Consider the following 13,812-nt stretch of genomic DNA (forward strand, 5'->3'; position numbering starts at 1 on the left):
AAGATTATTTTATTTATTTATTTATTTATTTTTCCAATACATATATATTTTTTATTTAGAGAGGAAAAGAGAGAGAGAGAGATAGAGAGAGATAGAGAAACATCAATGATGAGAGACTCATTGATTGGCTGCCTCCTGCACAGCCCACACTGGGGATTGAGCCTGCAAACCTGGGAATGTACCCTGACCATAAATTGAACCGTGACCTCCTGTTTTATAGGTCAATATTCACTGAGCCATGCCGGTTGGGCTGAAGATTCTTTTAGATAACACCATCAAAATAAGTTTTTAATGATTATAACTTTTCATTTATATGAAGCATGATTGCCAGTAAATGGCTTTCAGTGTAGCTCTAGTGATGACTAATCAATTGACCTATCTATATTTAGCTTTCAAGTATTTATAATGTCATGAAAAAAACACAGCATTAAGGTAGGAATTCAGGCTAAGTATTTTAAAAGCAACAACAAAGAGAAAATACTCACGATGTGGCACTTCTAGTGGATGCCCTGTTACGTCACACCATCCAATTGGGTGAATGTCAGGGCTGTCTACATCCATCCAATAGTCATATTTGTGGTCCCAGCCATCAAAATGAACCTGTTGAATAATTAGTATTTAGTAATTAGTTTCACTATCTCCATATCAAAATATTGGAAAAAAGATATCCAAAATTGAGAATGAAATTTTATTAAACACACATTATAGCTGAAACTACATTTAAAATGTGCTATCACATAGCCTTCTACTCTAGCAACCAAAGGCTATTGTGCCTTCCCCCCAAACCCAAGAATTTAAAAAAATTGGTAAACAAAAAAATCTATCAGGATTGATTAGAACTTGAAGAAATAAGACCAATCCATTTTACCAACTAAGAAATATTGTAAGCATATTCTCTGTCCTGGTAGCCACTGAAAGAACCATGTCAGCATCATCAATAAGAGTCACCACCTGACATCAGTACAAGCCATATGCAGATAGGAGGTGAACAGATTAGAGTAAAAGGAAGCAATGCATTTCAAAATCCTAAAAAAATGGAATAAAGAAGGCAAAGAGAGCTGATAAAATGTGCTACTGAGGTAAAAGGATTGATAGTTATCTAATAGCTATTATAAAACAATGTGTAAGGTTTCAGAAAACCCGAGGAAGAGATTGGGCCCAGGTCCACCGATCTTTTTGGTTATCAATGTATGCATCTTACCTATAAAATACACATGACACATACAAACAAGTCTGAGAATAATAAGATTAAAATAAAGTCCAATTTGTGAAAAATACTTTTTTTCACTTTTTAAAAAATCTTTATTGTTGAGATTATTACAGATGCCCCTCTTTGTTCCTCCCATAGCTCCCCTCCACACAGTTCCCACCCCACCCCAGGTCCTCACCACCCTATTGTCTGTGTCCATAGGTAATGCATACATGGATATAAGATCTTTCTCTAATCTCTTCTCACATGCCCCATACCCTCTTCCCTCTGAGAATGGTCAGTTTGTTCCATTTCCATGCCCCTGATTCTATTCAATTCACCAGTTTATTCTGTTCACCACATTTTTCATTCATTTTATTTTTAGATTCACTTGTTGATAGACATGTATTTGTTGTTACTTTGTTGTTCATATTTTTTATCTTTACCTTTTTCTTCTTCCTCTTCTTAAAGAATACCCTCAGCATTTCATAATACTGGTTTGGTAGTGATGAACTCCTTTAGCTTTTTCTTGTCTGTGAAGCTCTTTATCTGACCTTCAATTCTAAATGATAGCTCTGCTGGGTAGAGTATTCTTGGTTGTAGGTTCTTGCAATTCGTCACTTTGAATATTTCTTGCCACTCCCTTCTGGCCTGCATAGTTTCTGTTGAGAAATAAGCTGATAGTAGTATGGGTACTCCCTTGTAGGTAACTAACTGCTTTTCTCTTGCTGCTTTTAAGATTCTCTATTTGCCTTTTGACCTTGGCATTTTAATTATGATGTGTGTTGGTGTGGTCCTCTTTGGATTTCTCTTATTTGGGGTTCTCTGTACTTCCTGGACTTGTAAGTCTATTTCTTTTACCAGGTAGGAGAAGTTTTCTGTCCTTATTTCTTCAAATAGGTTTTCAGGCCAAAACTGGTTTGGCTCAGTGGATAGAGCGTCAGCCTGTGGACTGAAAGGTCCCAAGTTCGATTCTGGTCAAGGGCACATACCTTGGTTGAGGACACATCCCCAGTAGGAGGTGTGCAGGAGGCAGCTGATAATGTTTCTCTCTCATCGATGTTTCTAACTCTCTATCCCTCTCCCTTCCTCTCTGTAAAAAATTAATAAAATATATTTTAAAAAAATAGGTTTTCAGTATCTTGCTCTCTCTCTTCTTCTGGCACCCCCATAATTCGAATGTTGGTACGCTTGAAGTTGTCCCAGAGGCTCCTTACACTATCTTCATATTTTTGGATTCTTTTTTCTTTTTGCTCTTCTGGTTGGGTGTTTTTTTTTGCTTCCTCGTATTTCAAATCATTGATTTGATTTTTGGGATCCTCTAGTCTACTGTTGAATCTCTGTATATTATTCTTTATTTCAGTGAGTGTATGCTTAATTTTTAACTTGTTTTTTTCCTGTGTTTTTTTTTTTTCTTTTTTTTTTTTTTTTTTTTTTTTTTTTGGCATTCTCACTAAGATCCTTGAAAGTCTCATTAAGTTCTTCATAGGTTTCTAGAAGATTCTTGAGTAACCTTATAACTGTGGTTTTGAACTCTATATCCAGTAGTTTGCTTTCTTCCATTTCTTTCATTTGTGACATGTTTCTTTGTCTCCGCATTTTGGCTGCTTCCATGTGTTTGTTTCTATGTACTGGGTAGCTGCTAAGTCTCCTTGAGTTGATAGAGTGGCCTTGTGTAGTAGGTGTCCTATAGAGCACAGTGGTTCAGCCTCCCCAATCAACTGAGGTGGACACTCTTGGTTCACCCCTTTGTGGACTGTGTGCACAATCTTGTTGTAGATGAGACTTGATTGCTGTTAGTGTCACTGGGAGGAATTGACCACCAGGTCAAATGGCTGCGGGGACTAACTGCAACTACAGTGGGAGAGCTGCTGTCCAGGAGACACCCCTATGGAGCTGGACTTGCTTTAGTGGGGCTTTGGTGCTCATTGAATCTGCCCCTTGAATGTGTCGCTTATGGATGTGAAGAGTTGTAATCTGATATGGTTTCACACTGAGCACTGGTACATTGGTTCTTGGGTCTCCAGGAGATGCAAAGTCAGCCACTGCATGGGGCCACCCAGCAGGAGCTGCAGATTCCTCCTCTTTGTATCCGGTTTGGAAGTGCCCAGATGAGGCCCAGCTGTGAAGCAAGGCAGGCTGGTGCTGTTTATTGATAGGTTTGCAGCTCCCTGATCTAGCTGCAGCTTGTTTAACAGAGTTTTCACCTGATAAAGGACAGACCATTCATATGCAAAAGCTGCTGCACACAGCTTGGGTGGGGTTGTAAACTGGGTAGGGCGGGGTCTCAGGGAATCACCAGGACAGAACAAACAGAAATAGCTGCAGGGTCAGCCCTGCACCAAGGAGGTCACAGCATGAGAACAATGACCACTGCTAGCACCTCCATCTGGAAGAAAGCCACCCCTGAGTTCCTGACCCTATGCCAGATAAGCCAGTTCCTCCTAGTATGTGTCTGGGTCCCCCAGAGCCTCATCCAGCACTGAAGCTCAGAACAAGTGGGAGCTTGTAAATTCAGTTTGTGGTGCAGGCCTTTTAAGAGGAGCAGCTGGGTCTCCAGCAGCTTGTGTGTCACTCAGCCCCAATCCGCACTGGCTTTTACAGTTTGTGAAGCCAGGCAGAGAGCAGTTAATGCATAGCTGAGAGTAAAATGAAAATACTAGAGGTCACACATTCCTGGGAGAATAGAGAGACCAGAGTATAAAGATCTCAAGAATCCCCTGATAATTTGACGGAGACACCAAAAAGGTCGTATTTTTGGAATAAGAACCATGCCATTGTAATAGCTACTGTAGACCAGCCCTAAATAGGCTAAAATCAAGCTTCAAAAAGATTAAGAATGCAATTAACTGTCTAATAAAACAAATTCTCCCTTTTTAAAGGAAGACAAATACTCCCAACAATGTGTACTATGTCATTTATAATGTCCAATACAGAGCAGTAATTTATTAGACATGCAAATCAGCAGGTGAATGTGAGCCATAGTTAATTTATTTTATTTATTGATTAAGGTATTGCATATGTGTCCTTATCTCCCCACCCTCCCACTCATGCCCTCACCCCCCTGGTGTCTATGTTCATTGGTTAGACTTATATGCATGCATACAAGTCCTTTGGTTGATCTCTCCCCCTTACCCCCACCCTTCCCTACCTTCCCTCTGAGGATTGATGGTCTGAATTTTTAAAAATGCAGTCAAACTCATCAACTGTGCTTTACAGCTCGTAGGTAAAGCTTCACAAACAGACCTTCAGGTATCCATATGTGACAGTACAGACTCTGTCACTTTCAGATGGACCCTTGAGATATAACCTAAAATGCAAGAGTGTAGTATCCTGGTACGGTGTCTAATTTCCTTCTTCACAGCCTTTGAGAAGTTATGAAAACATTAAGAGATAAGTATCAGTTGAACTGCATTCTGAGAGGAATCAATTGTCAAAAATGTGATGTATATTTATAACTTTTAGCTTTTAAAGTTTAAACAAAATGAAATTTAATTTATGCAAAATAAAACTTTAAAAGCTATAATATTATAAATACCATTCTTTATCTTATACTAGTGTCCCAGTACATGGATTCATGCACATTGAAAGGAAATTAAATAGAAGAAATATTTTAATATCACTATTTGTGTCTTGCTAATGAAAAGAAAATAGGATTCTACTGAGTCTCCTATCTACCTACTCCAGGACTTCTGTGAGGATCAAATGAGATGAGGCACGGGAAAACGCTTCACAAACATTTGGTTAAAATGTAAAATGTTTGCACCTGGCTATAAAGCAAGTCAGGTTCCTCGGCTGAAGAAACTCCAAGGAGGCTAGTTGCTAGGGACAGGAAGCTGGGCATTACTACATGACGTCATTACCCAGCACCCACAGTGACCGTTTCCAGGCTGGGCTGGGCTGTGGGCTGCATTTTATGCCATGGGGTCTTGGCAGCATTGGCTGCGATTTGGTGGGATGTCACTCTAGGGTAGTGGCAGGGCCTGTGTCCCACTTGGTGAAGCCGAGTGCTGGCTTGTCGGCGCTAGTTCCACAGTGCCATTTCTTTTTAAATGGCCAGTGCACATCATGACAGCTCCTGCGTTGAGCATCTGCCCCCTGGTGGTCAGTGTGCATCATAGCTACCGATTGGATGGAGGGACACTTAGCCTTTATAGATTAGAGGCCCAGTGCACAAATTCATGCATGGGTAGGGTCTGGCCAGCCTGGCCCCAATCGGCAGATCAGGTATGGGCCTTTTGGGAGGAGGAGATGGCAGGAGGTTGGCTGGCCAGCTGGCCCCCATCAGGGCCAGGATGGCTGGGGGAAGGGGCCATGGGTGATTGGCTGGCGGGCCACATTCTCAATTGGAGTGAGGGGGATGATTAGGGGTGGGGGCGGCCATGGGGAGGGGCTGTGGGTGGTAGGCCAGCTGGCTCTGCCCCAGAATGGGGTGGGGGGCTGATCAGGGGTCAGCGGCCAGGGGATGGGCCATGGGAGGTTGGCCTGCCAGCCCCATCCCTAACTGGGGTAGGGGGGCTGATTGGGGGCAGAGCTGGCTAGGGGTAGGGGTTTCAGGAGGTTGGCCAGCTTGCCCCGCCCCCTATTGGGGCTGGGGATGCAATCAAGGGAGGGTCGTTCTGGTAGTTACAGTGTTCTGGTCACTGGCTTTTTATATATATAGATTATGGTATATCCAGTCAATGAAAGGGTTTTTGTGGCCATGAAAGTTACAAATTTTTATAAAGAATATATAAGGGTAAGGGTAAGCAACTCAACATCATTTTATCCAGTGGAAAATGTTTAAAAAGAGGTTAATAAATTCTGATTTATTATTAGTATATTATAGTAAACAAAATAATCACAAAAAATAAAAAATGCAGTCAATAGAAAGAGATCCTGGGATGACCCAGATGTTGTAATCCACAGAAAGGACATTGAAGTAGCTATTAAAATATGTTCAAGGACTTAAAAGAAAAAATGGTCTTGATAGAAAAGATAGTGAATTTTAGCAGGAATATGGAAACTATAAAAGAGAAACAAATTAAGTTCTAGAACTGAGAAGTAAAAAAAGTTTCTATGTGGGCTTAACAACAGATCAAAGATGGTAGAGAAATAAGTGGGTGAACATAAAAACAGATTCAATAAATTATTAATGTAAAGTGCACACAACGAAAGATTTTAAAAATGGACAGAGCCTCAGGAAATTGGGAGCTAATAGTAACTGGTCTAATATCCATGTATTTGGAGTCCAGAAGGAGAGAAGAAAGATGAAGCAGAAATAGAGGTTAAACAAACGTTGAAGGAATAATGTTAAAAAATTTCCCTATTTTTCCAATTTACAAGTTTAAGAAGAACAGAAAAACATATATAGAGCACTGCCCATATAAAAATTAACTGATAAATTCAATTGTCTTCATAATAAAAAACTTGTTTTCTTCAAATTATCATTAATTAAAAAGGAAAAGAAAGCCACAGACATTTATAATGCATTTATCTGACCAAAAACTTGACATAAATATCAATAAATAATGGGCAAAAGACTTATAGAATCTTTGAAAACAGAAGGCTCACAAATGACCAATAAGCACATTTAAAAAAATGTCAACATCATTATTCATCAGAAAAACCAAGATATGAGACACTATTGTACACTCATTCAAATTATGTAAGTGACTGACAGCATCAGTTACTGGTGAGGCTGTGGAGCTCCAGGGACATTCATACAACGTTGGGAAAGAGGCTGTAAAATTACACAACCACCATAGAAAATGTTTTGCTACTTCATTATAAATTTAAATATGTGCTAACTCTGTAACTTGTAGAATTCTACCCCAAAGAGATGAAAAAATAAAGCTATGTAAGCAAGGGTTCCTAGCAGTTTCATTTATAATAGCTAAATCCCCAAAACAACCAAATACCCAACAGGTGAATAAATATTCATTCACAGACAAGTATAGTATATGCATAAAATGAATGCTAGTCATCAATTAAAAAATAGTTTATAGCCTCATTAGCATGCATCAAACACACCATGTTGAACAGAAGAGGCAGACAAAATAATGTATACTCTATGACTCCATTTATATGAAGTTTAACAATAGGCACAAAAATCAGACCCCTGGCTATCTGGGAGGGAAAGGGAAGTAGAACTGACTGCAAAGGAACACAAAGGTATCCTCTGTAGGATGAATATATTCCAAATCTTAATTGGGGTGGTGGTTCTATAAGATATAGAACCACATGCTTTAAAATTCACACATAAAATCTGTACATTTTACCATTTGCAAGTTATAATTCATTAAAGTTAACTTATTTAAAATATTTCTACATTCAGCTGCTATCATATGGGGCTTTTCTGATCTTGTAGTATGCTTGTTTGCTCTTCCTATATAGTTTTTAAATTTTAAATTTTTATTTATTATGATTTTTCAGCATTCTAGACATAGCCAAACTGCATCATACTACCAGGCAACAAAATATTCCAGTTGTGAAAAGGCAAAACTGACATTCCTTTCTAGAATGATGTTGGTTGCTTTGGAATTATCAATAGAAAGAAGTTTATGTAAGTGTCTATAATGAATGGGGTGAAAAAAATAAAATTCTCAAGCTTTAAAATGTCAACCTATCTAATTTCAATATCCTTTTCTTTTGAGTTTGTAGTGCAAATATTTATGTTTCAAAAGCCAGCAAGCAGTCTCTAAGCACAAACTAGACAGGCCACATGATCCATCAAGATTCTTTTTCAAGGAGTAAGGCCTTTCTATTTCAGGTATTGGGTCTGCACCTGGGAATCCTACTGTAAAACTGAGTCTAAAACTGAAAAGTAAAAAGATAATACCATAGAAAACTCTTTCTCAAAAGCTGATACAATGCTTTTAGTACTCTATTCCACATTTTCCCTTATATTCATTAATAAATATTAATCTATCCTTTCCAAAGCTGTATATATTTACTTACAGTGAAAGCATGGGAATTAAAAATACCCCCTGTAAATCCAACAATGAGATGCTCCCCTCTCCCACAAAGGCAGTCTAAACTTGGAATGTATAATGAAAATCTGTACCCAGATACATCTTTATGAAAGATATTTTTTGATCTTTGAATTTTTATATCTCTGGAGTGAAAATCCAATTTTAAGAATTCTAGCCAGATGGTCAAATTACTAAAGAAGATTGGCATTTTAAGAATATTTACAGAGTCTCTTTTTAAAGCAAAGAATCATTTTGAAAACCAAATCATATCCAGTGCTATATTTCATAATATTTATAATTTTTTTTCACATATTGGGGTTTGAATAAGCTGAGTAAACATATAGATTCTTCTTGCTCAGATTTTGATAAACTGGATCACAAAAGTGAGCTAACAGTCAACTGCTGTCTCAAGTTAGTATCCTTAAGTCGGCAGTGATGCTTCCTGAAGGTACTAATATGATATGCATGAGCTATTAATGACTGGGAAAATAACTTGGACATTTAAGAACTAGATCAGCATATATGGTAGAAAGCCACTGGTACACTCCTTAGTGTAAATACAAAGCTGTCAATCCTCAGGATTGACTCTTTCTTGCTTTGTCTTATTATTTTCTGCCCAGTACCCACACCAGAAACTTTCCTGTGAGCTTTGCCACTTTGCCTGAATCATCTTTGCTGTCTCCATGATTCTTAGCATTGTGGCTTACACATTGTTAGACCTAAAATACCATGAGCTTAAATAAGATGCATGATGGTAATCATCACATCTTGCTGTTCTTTGGGGCAGTTTGAAAATAAGCAGTTATTTATCTAGGAACACTGGAGCTAAATTTAATGCTCAATAACAACAATTTTATTAGCTTACATTATTAGTATGCTTGTTTGCTCCTCCTATATAGTTTTTAAATTTTTAATTTCCATTTTAACAAGGTTAGTGGATGTCCGTATTTTAATGTCCCAGGCCTCTAATCTATTTTAAAGGCTTATGGTGAAAGCATTATAAGAACATATGATGTTAACTTATTTAGAAAGAGGGCTGATTGTATCTGAACTCTTCAAGCTTTAATTGAATACATTTTCTGTTAACTAGAAGTGGCCTTAAATTTCATTCTCAAAGGATGAACTGAGTCTTTTATATGTTGTTCCAATACCACTTACTCATAACCATTGGTGCTTATAAGACTACAGAAAATCTTACTTCCTATGATGCAGGGCTCTACTGTGGGATGATATTGGGAGGGTTGCAGGAATAGCACCGAAGCCAGACATCTGTTCCGCTACAGGTCACGCCTTCACAAACTACCACTATGATCCAAGAGCAAGTGTTGCGTATGGCAGGGGACTCACTTTTATTGTGTGCTTAACATTCCAGGCATAGTTGTAAAATAGATGTATTCTCACTTAATGTCCATAATATATTGTTTTCATAGATGATGAAAGTAACTTTTGAGGAGGTTTGCCGAGATCACACAGCCAGTAAATGGCAAAATCAGATTTAAACTGAAAACAGTTTACTGAGAAAATGATACAAAAATCTAATTTGTGGGGATATTTGGGACTGCTATACCTAAGAATCTAATATAGCAGAGGTAAATTGCATTTTTAAATATAAAAAGACATTTCCATAATGGAAATAAAATAACATGGAATAACACAGGGCTGCAGTCCAGACTGCCTCTACTTTTTCATATTAAACATTAATTCCACATTGTGCCAATCCATTTACTTGTCTATCCAGGCAAGAACAGAGGAGGAGAAAACACAATGGAAAGAAATTACAACAAAAAAGTATATATACTTTCAAATTTTACTTTCATATGTTATCTCCATTTACATATGAAGCTACTGAGATGCATAAGGGTTAAGAAATGTGCTTCCATTTCCAAATCATTGTGATTTGAAAATGGCAAATTTTCTCACTCTCCTGGCCCTGAGCCTGTAGTTGTGGAACTGAGGACCCCTGCATTCCCTCCCACTGCTTCCACACCTACTCTTGGTCAATCATCTCAATTCTCTCTCCCTGCTAACCTCCCCATAAACCCATCTGCTCTTTCAACAAATACAATTGTTTCTATCTTCCTTCTAGTCCACCTCTATGATAAGTATTTTAGAAAAAAATCTTTTAATCTCTAAATTGGAAAATTAATAGTATTCACTATAGCTATTTTAAAATTCTTTTCACTTTTTTCAACATCACTGCTCAAATTAATAAAATTTTTTTGGGCGTTGTTTTCAAATTTTAGTAAACAGAAAGAAATATCAACCATCCCTTGCTACCACCAGGATTCTAATTCTTTAGGGAGGAGGATCAGAAGCGATGTCTGGAAATCGCATTTTTTTTTTTAACCACACATCTTAATATTATTCTGCTGAAGGTGATTTTTTGGATAAAACTTTTAAAAATGTTTCTTTAGGGTGCTGCCATGGCAACAACGTTGTTAACTGAACTTGCCATCAAACTCACAGTTCTAAAACAATCAAGAAAAACCTAACTTTTTTTTTTCATAGCTCTTTTTTAATTTTGAAAGACAATGAGTCCAAGGAGAAACCTGGTTGAAAGCCTAATGCAGAGAACATTCAACTCCAAATGTTTCCACTTGTGATAAATATGTCCACATTTTTGTGATAAATATGTCCACAAGTTTCTATTTCTATGGTTATTAGTATAACTAATATAATTAGTTTTCCCATAAGATGTTTTTCCCCCCATAAAGATCCCTATAAGAAATATAAATCCCACATTTCTAACAGAATCCCCAGGGCTTTACTTCTTGTTAAGAAATCCTTAAATATTTCATCAGAGTTAGGCATAATAACAGCCACATTCCCGGCTCCAAAGCCACATGTCTGTGGGTGATATCTTAGGAAGAAAAACCTTCTTCATAAGCACCATGAGGACAAACAACCTCAAAATCAGTTTACAATTATAACTAACAAATATCTTCATAAGCTCTGCCCTAAGATTTATAGTGTTAAGCATGGGAGCAGCACACACTACACATTCATTGTTATTAGGAAGGCCATGTCCTCTCTGGGTATTCACCAGGTTGCTGCTCTTCCTCTTGCAGTGGACATTGTTTCAACATGCTCTCTCCATTTAGCATCGCATTCTGAATTTCTGGGTTGGATCCTTCATCAAGCCATCAAGGTTTTGCTACTGAATCATACATGACTTATACTCATTATTGATAAACCACCAACTCAAAAGAATGTGAGCTGCTTATGATAATTGAACATTGGATTTCTAAATAATAGTAGGTCATGAGGCATGTGAAAAAGAAGAAAGGCTAATTATATCTTGAGGGACCACAAAATGTATTACCCAAATGGGACATTTTTGAGGATAAAAGAGAGCACTATTAATGATTACACAATTGCAACAGACATAATCCAGGACGTGATGTATAATTACTCCTGATAGGTTAAGGATGATTGCTGTAAATAAAATTCCAGAAAACCAATGGCAAAGGGGAAATAGTACACAAATCCAATTATAATGTGAAAAAACCACAACAGTTAATCTAAAGTTCCAAAATTTTCACTTATAGGCATAAATTGTGCAGACATTTATATAGGAACAGTGAAAAACACAATGACAACAGTGAAAAACACAGTAGTAACTATATGGGTGGCATCGGCAAAATGGAAATATACATATAAACATACATGTGTATAGATGAAGATCTGGGCTCTATGTAAATAATATCTATGTTTAGTAGATTTCATTTACAAACTGATTATATTCATATTCTATGAAGTACACCCATTCATTAAAATAAAATAAAATTAAATAAATTGCTTCTAAGGAACAAGGAGATGATGTTTTAAATTTAAAATTCTATATAAATTTCTCATGTTTACAGGTATCGTACCCTCTGAAAAGGTAATTTATCCAGTTGACTGCAGGGACCATCTCTGTTCATGTATAACTAATTATCTCAACCAGAACAATGCATTCTGGAAATGGATTAAATTTCTCAACAAAATAAATAATGTCTAAGCCAGTGAATAACTTTCAAGCAACCAAGAAGAATGAATGTTTGTAATTAATGTGCTTGTTCATGTTTTCTTATATTTTTGTTCATAATTCAGTATCAGAAGCCTAAATTACTTCTGGTGAAATAATTGGTACAGAAAAAACAGTCACAACCTGGCTTTTGCCCTCTAAACCTTGGCATGCCATGCCAGCTAAACACAATGTAAATTAAAAGCATCACACACATCATACAAAGATCTAATCATTCTACTTATTTTAGATAAAAGCCCCCCAAATCATTATTATTCAGGAAAAAACTATTTCCAATGTGTCAGTACCTATGTTCCTAAATATTTATGCCTTTCCATGTATTCCATACCTTTTCCCCACTTTTCTACCTTGAAAGACTAGGGCCTAGAATCTGAAGTCAGCAGCCTCTGGATTTCATTCAGATGATACACTAGTCCCACTAACTTCCATGTAGATCATACTCAAAAGTACTAATAATTAATTACATTTTAAATTACATGTATAATTATGAAAAAACATATTTCACATAATTATACATATATGTATATGTACCATATGATATTTACATAATGTATAATATAATCATATGAAAGTTTAATTATTAATCCTATATAATAAAAGCCTAGGTGGCATCAAGCCCTTGCACTACACACTTCCCTGACATCATCACAAGATGGCCATCACAAAATGGCCGGCAGGGGAGAGCAGTTGTGGGCAATCAGGCTGGTAGGAGAGGGCAGTTGGGGGCAACCAGGCCTGCAGGGGAGGGCAGTTAGGGGCAACCAGGCTGGCAGAGGAGGGCAGTTGGGGGCCATCAGGCCAGCAGGGGAGGGCAGTTTGGGGTGATCGGGCTGGCAGGGGAGCAGTTAGGGGGCGATCAGGCTGGCAGACAGAAGCGGTTAGGGGCAATCAGGCAGGCAGGCAGGCAAGCAGTTAGGAGCCAGTAGTCCCATATTGCCTGCAGTCGGACATCCCCCAAGAGGTCCCAAATTGGAGAGGTGCAGGCTGGGCTGAGGGACACTCCCCCATGCACGAATTTCGTGCACTGGGCCTCTACTTAATTTAAAACTGCAATATATAATATTAGGAAGTTCTGCTTCTGGGTAGGATGTTGAACATTAGGGCAATATCAATTAGAAGTATTACAACTAGAAAATATCTAGAAACTAATTACTATAAAATTATAAAATCGGTTTTTAATCTATTGTGGATGCAAAGAAGTCTAAATGATCTAAATACCAGACAAGGCAGGGCCCCTTCCTAAGTGAACAGAGATCATCAGAATTTCATGGAGAAGAATAGGAACAACCCTGAAGAAGGTGACAGGATCTGGCTGGAGAAAAGGCAGCCAGTGGGGCTGTTAGAAGTGTGTGGGCAAGTTGGGTGGACTGGAATCTGGAGGAACTCCACACCTGAATCTGGTTCTCTGGGACCTGGGTGTTGCTGAGTGCCAGTGCACGGGAGCCTCTGGGGAGGGGCTGGAAAGCAGATAGATCTCCTGGGCCTAGATCACTAGAGAGAGGGCCAGTAATGCCTACAAGAAAGTCCCATTTTTCAATACATTTGAAATCAGAGATGAACTAAAACTATACCTTCAGCCTATCCTCAACCCAGTTCAATTCCTAACCAATTTAAAGTGATGAGTCCCTGTATAGTTTCGTAGA

General features: G+C 37.9%; 1 protein-coding gene across 4 annotated transcripts in view; it reads right to left on the reverse strand.

Moving 5' to 3' along the window:
- Positions 1-13,812, reverse strand: part of L3MBTL4 (L3MBTL histone methyl-lysine binding protein 4) — a 323,126-nt gene that overhangs the window by 158,631 nt on the left and 150,683 nt on the right. For all 4 annotated transcript variants that reach the window (XM_054724420.1, XM_054724421.1, XM_054724422.1 and 1 more), the window contains exon 13: positions 486-600. In XM_054724420.1, the coding sequence (XP_054580395.1) occupies positions 486-600 (115 nt within the window). The remainder of the gene's footprint in view (positions 1-485; positions 601-13,812) is intronic.

This window comes from Eptesicus fuscus, chromosome 12 (genome assembly GCF_027574615.1).
Source record: "Eptesicus fuscus isolate TK198812 chromosome 12, DD_ASM_mEF_20220401, whole genome shotgun sequence".
NCBI lineage: Eukaryota > Metazoa > Chordata > Mammalia > Chiroptera > Vespertilionidae > Eptesicus > Eptesicus fuscus.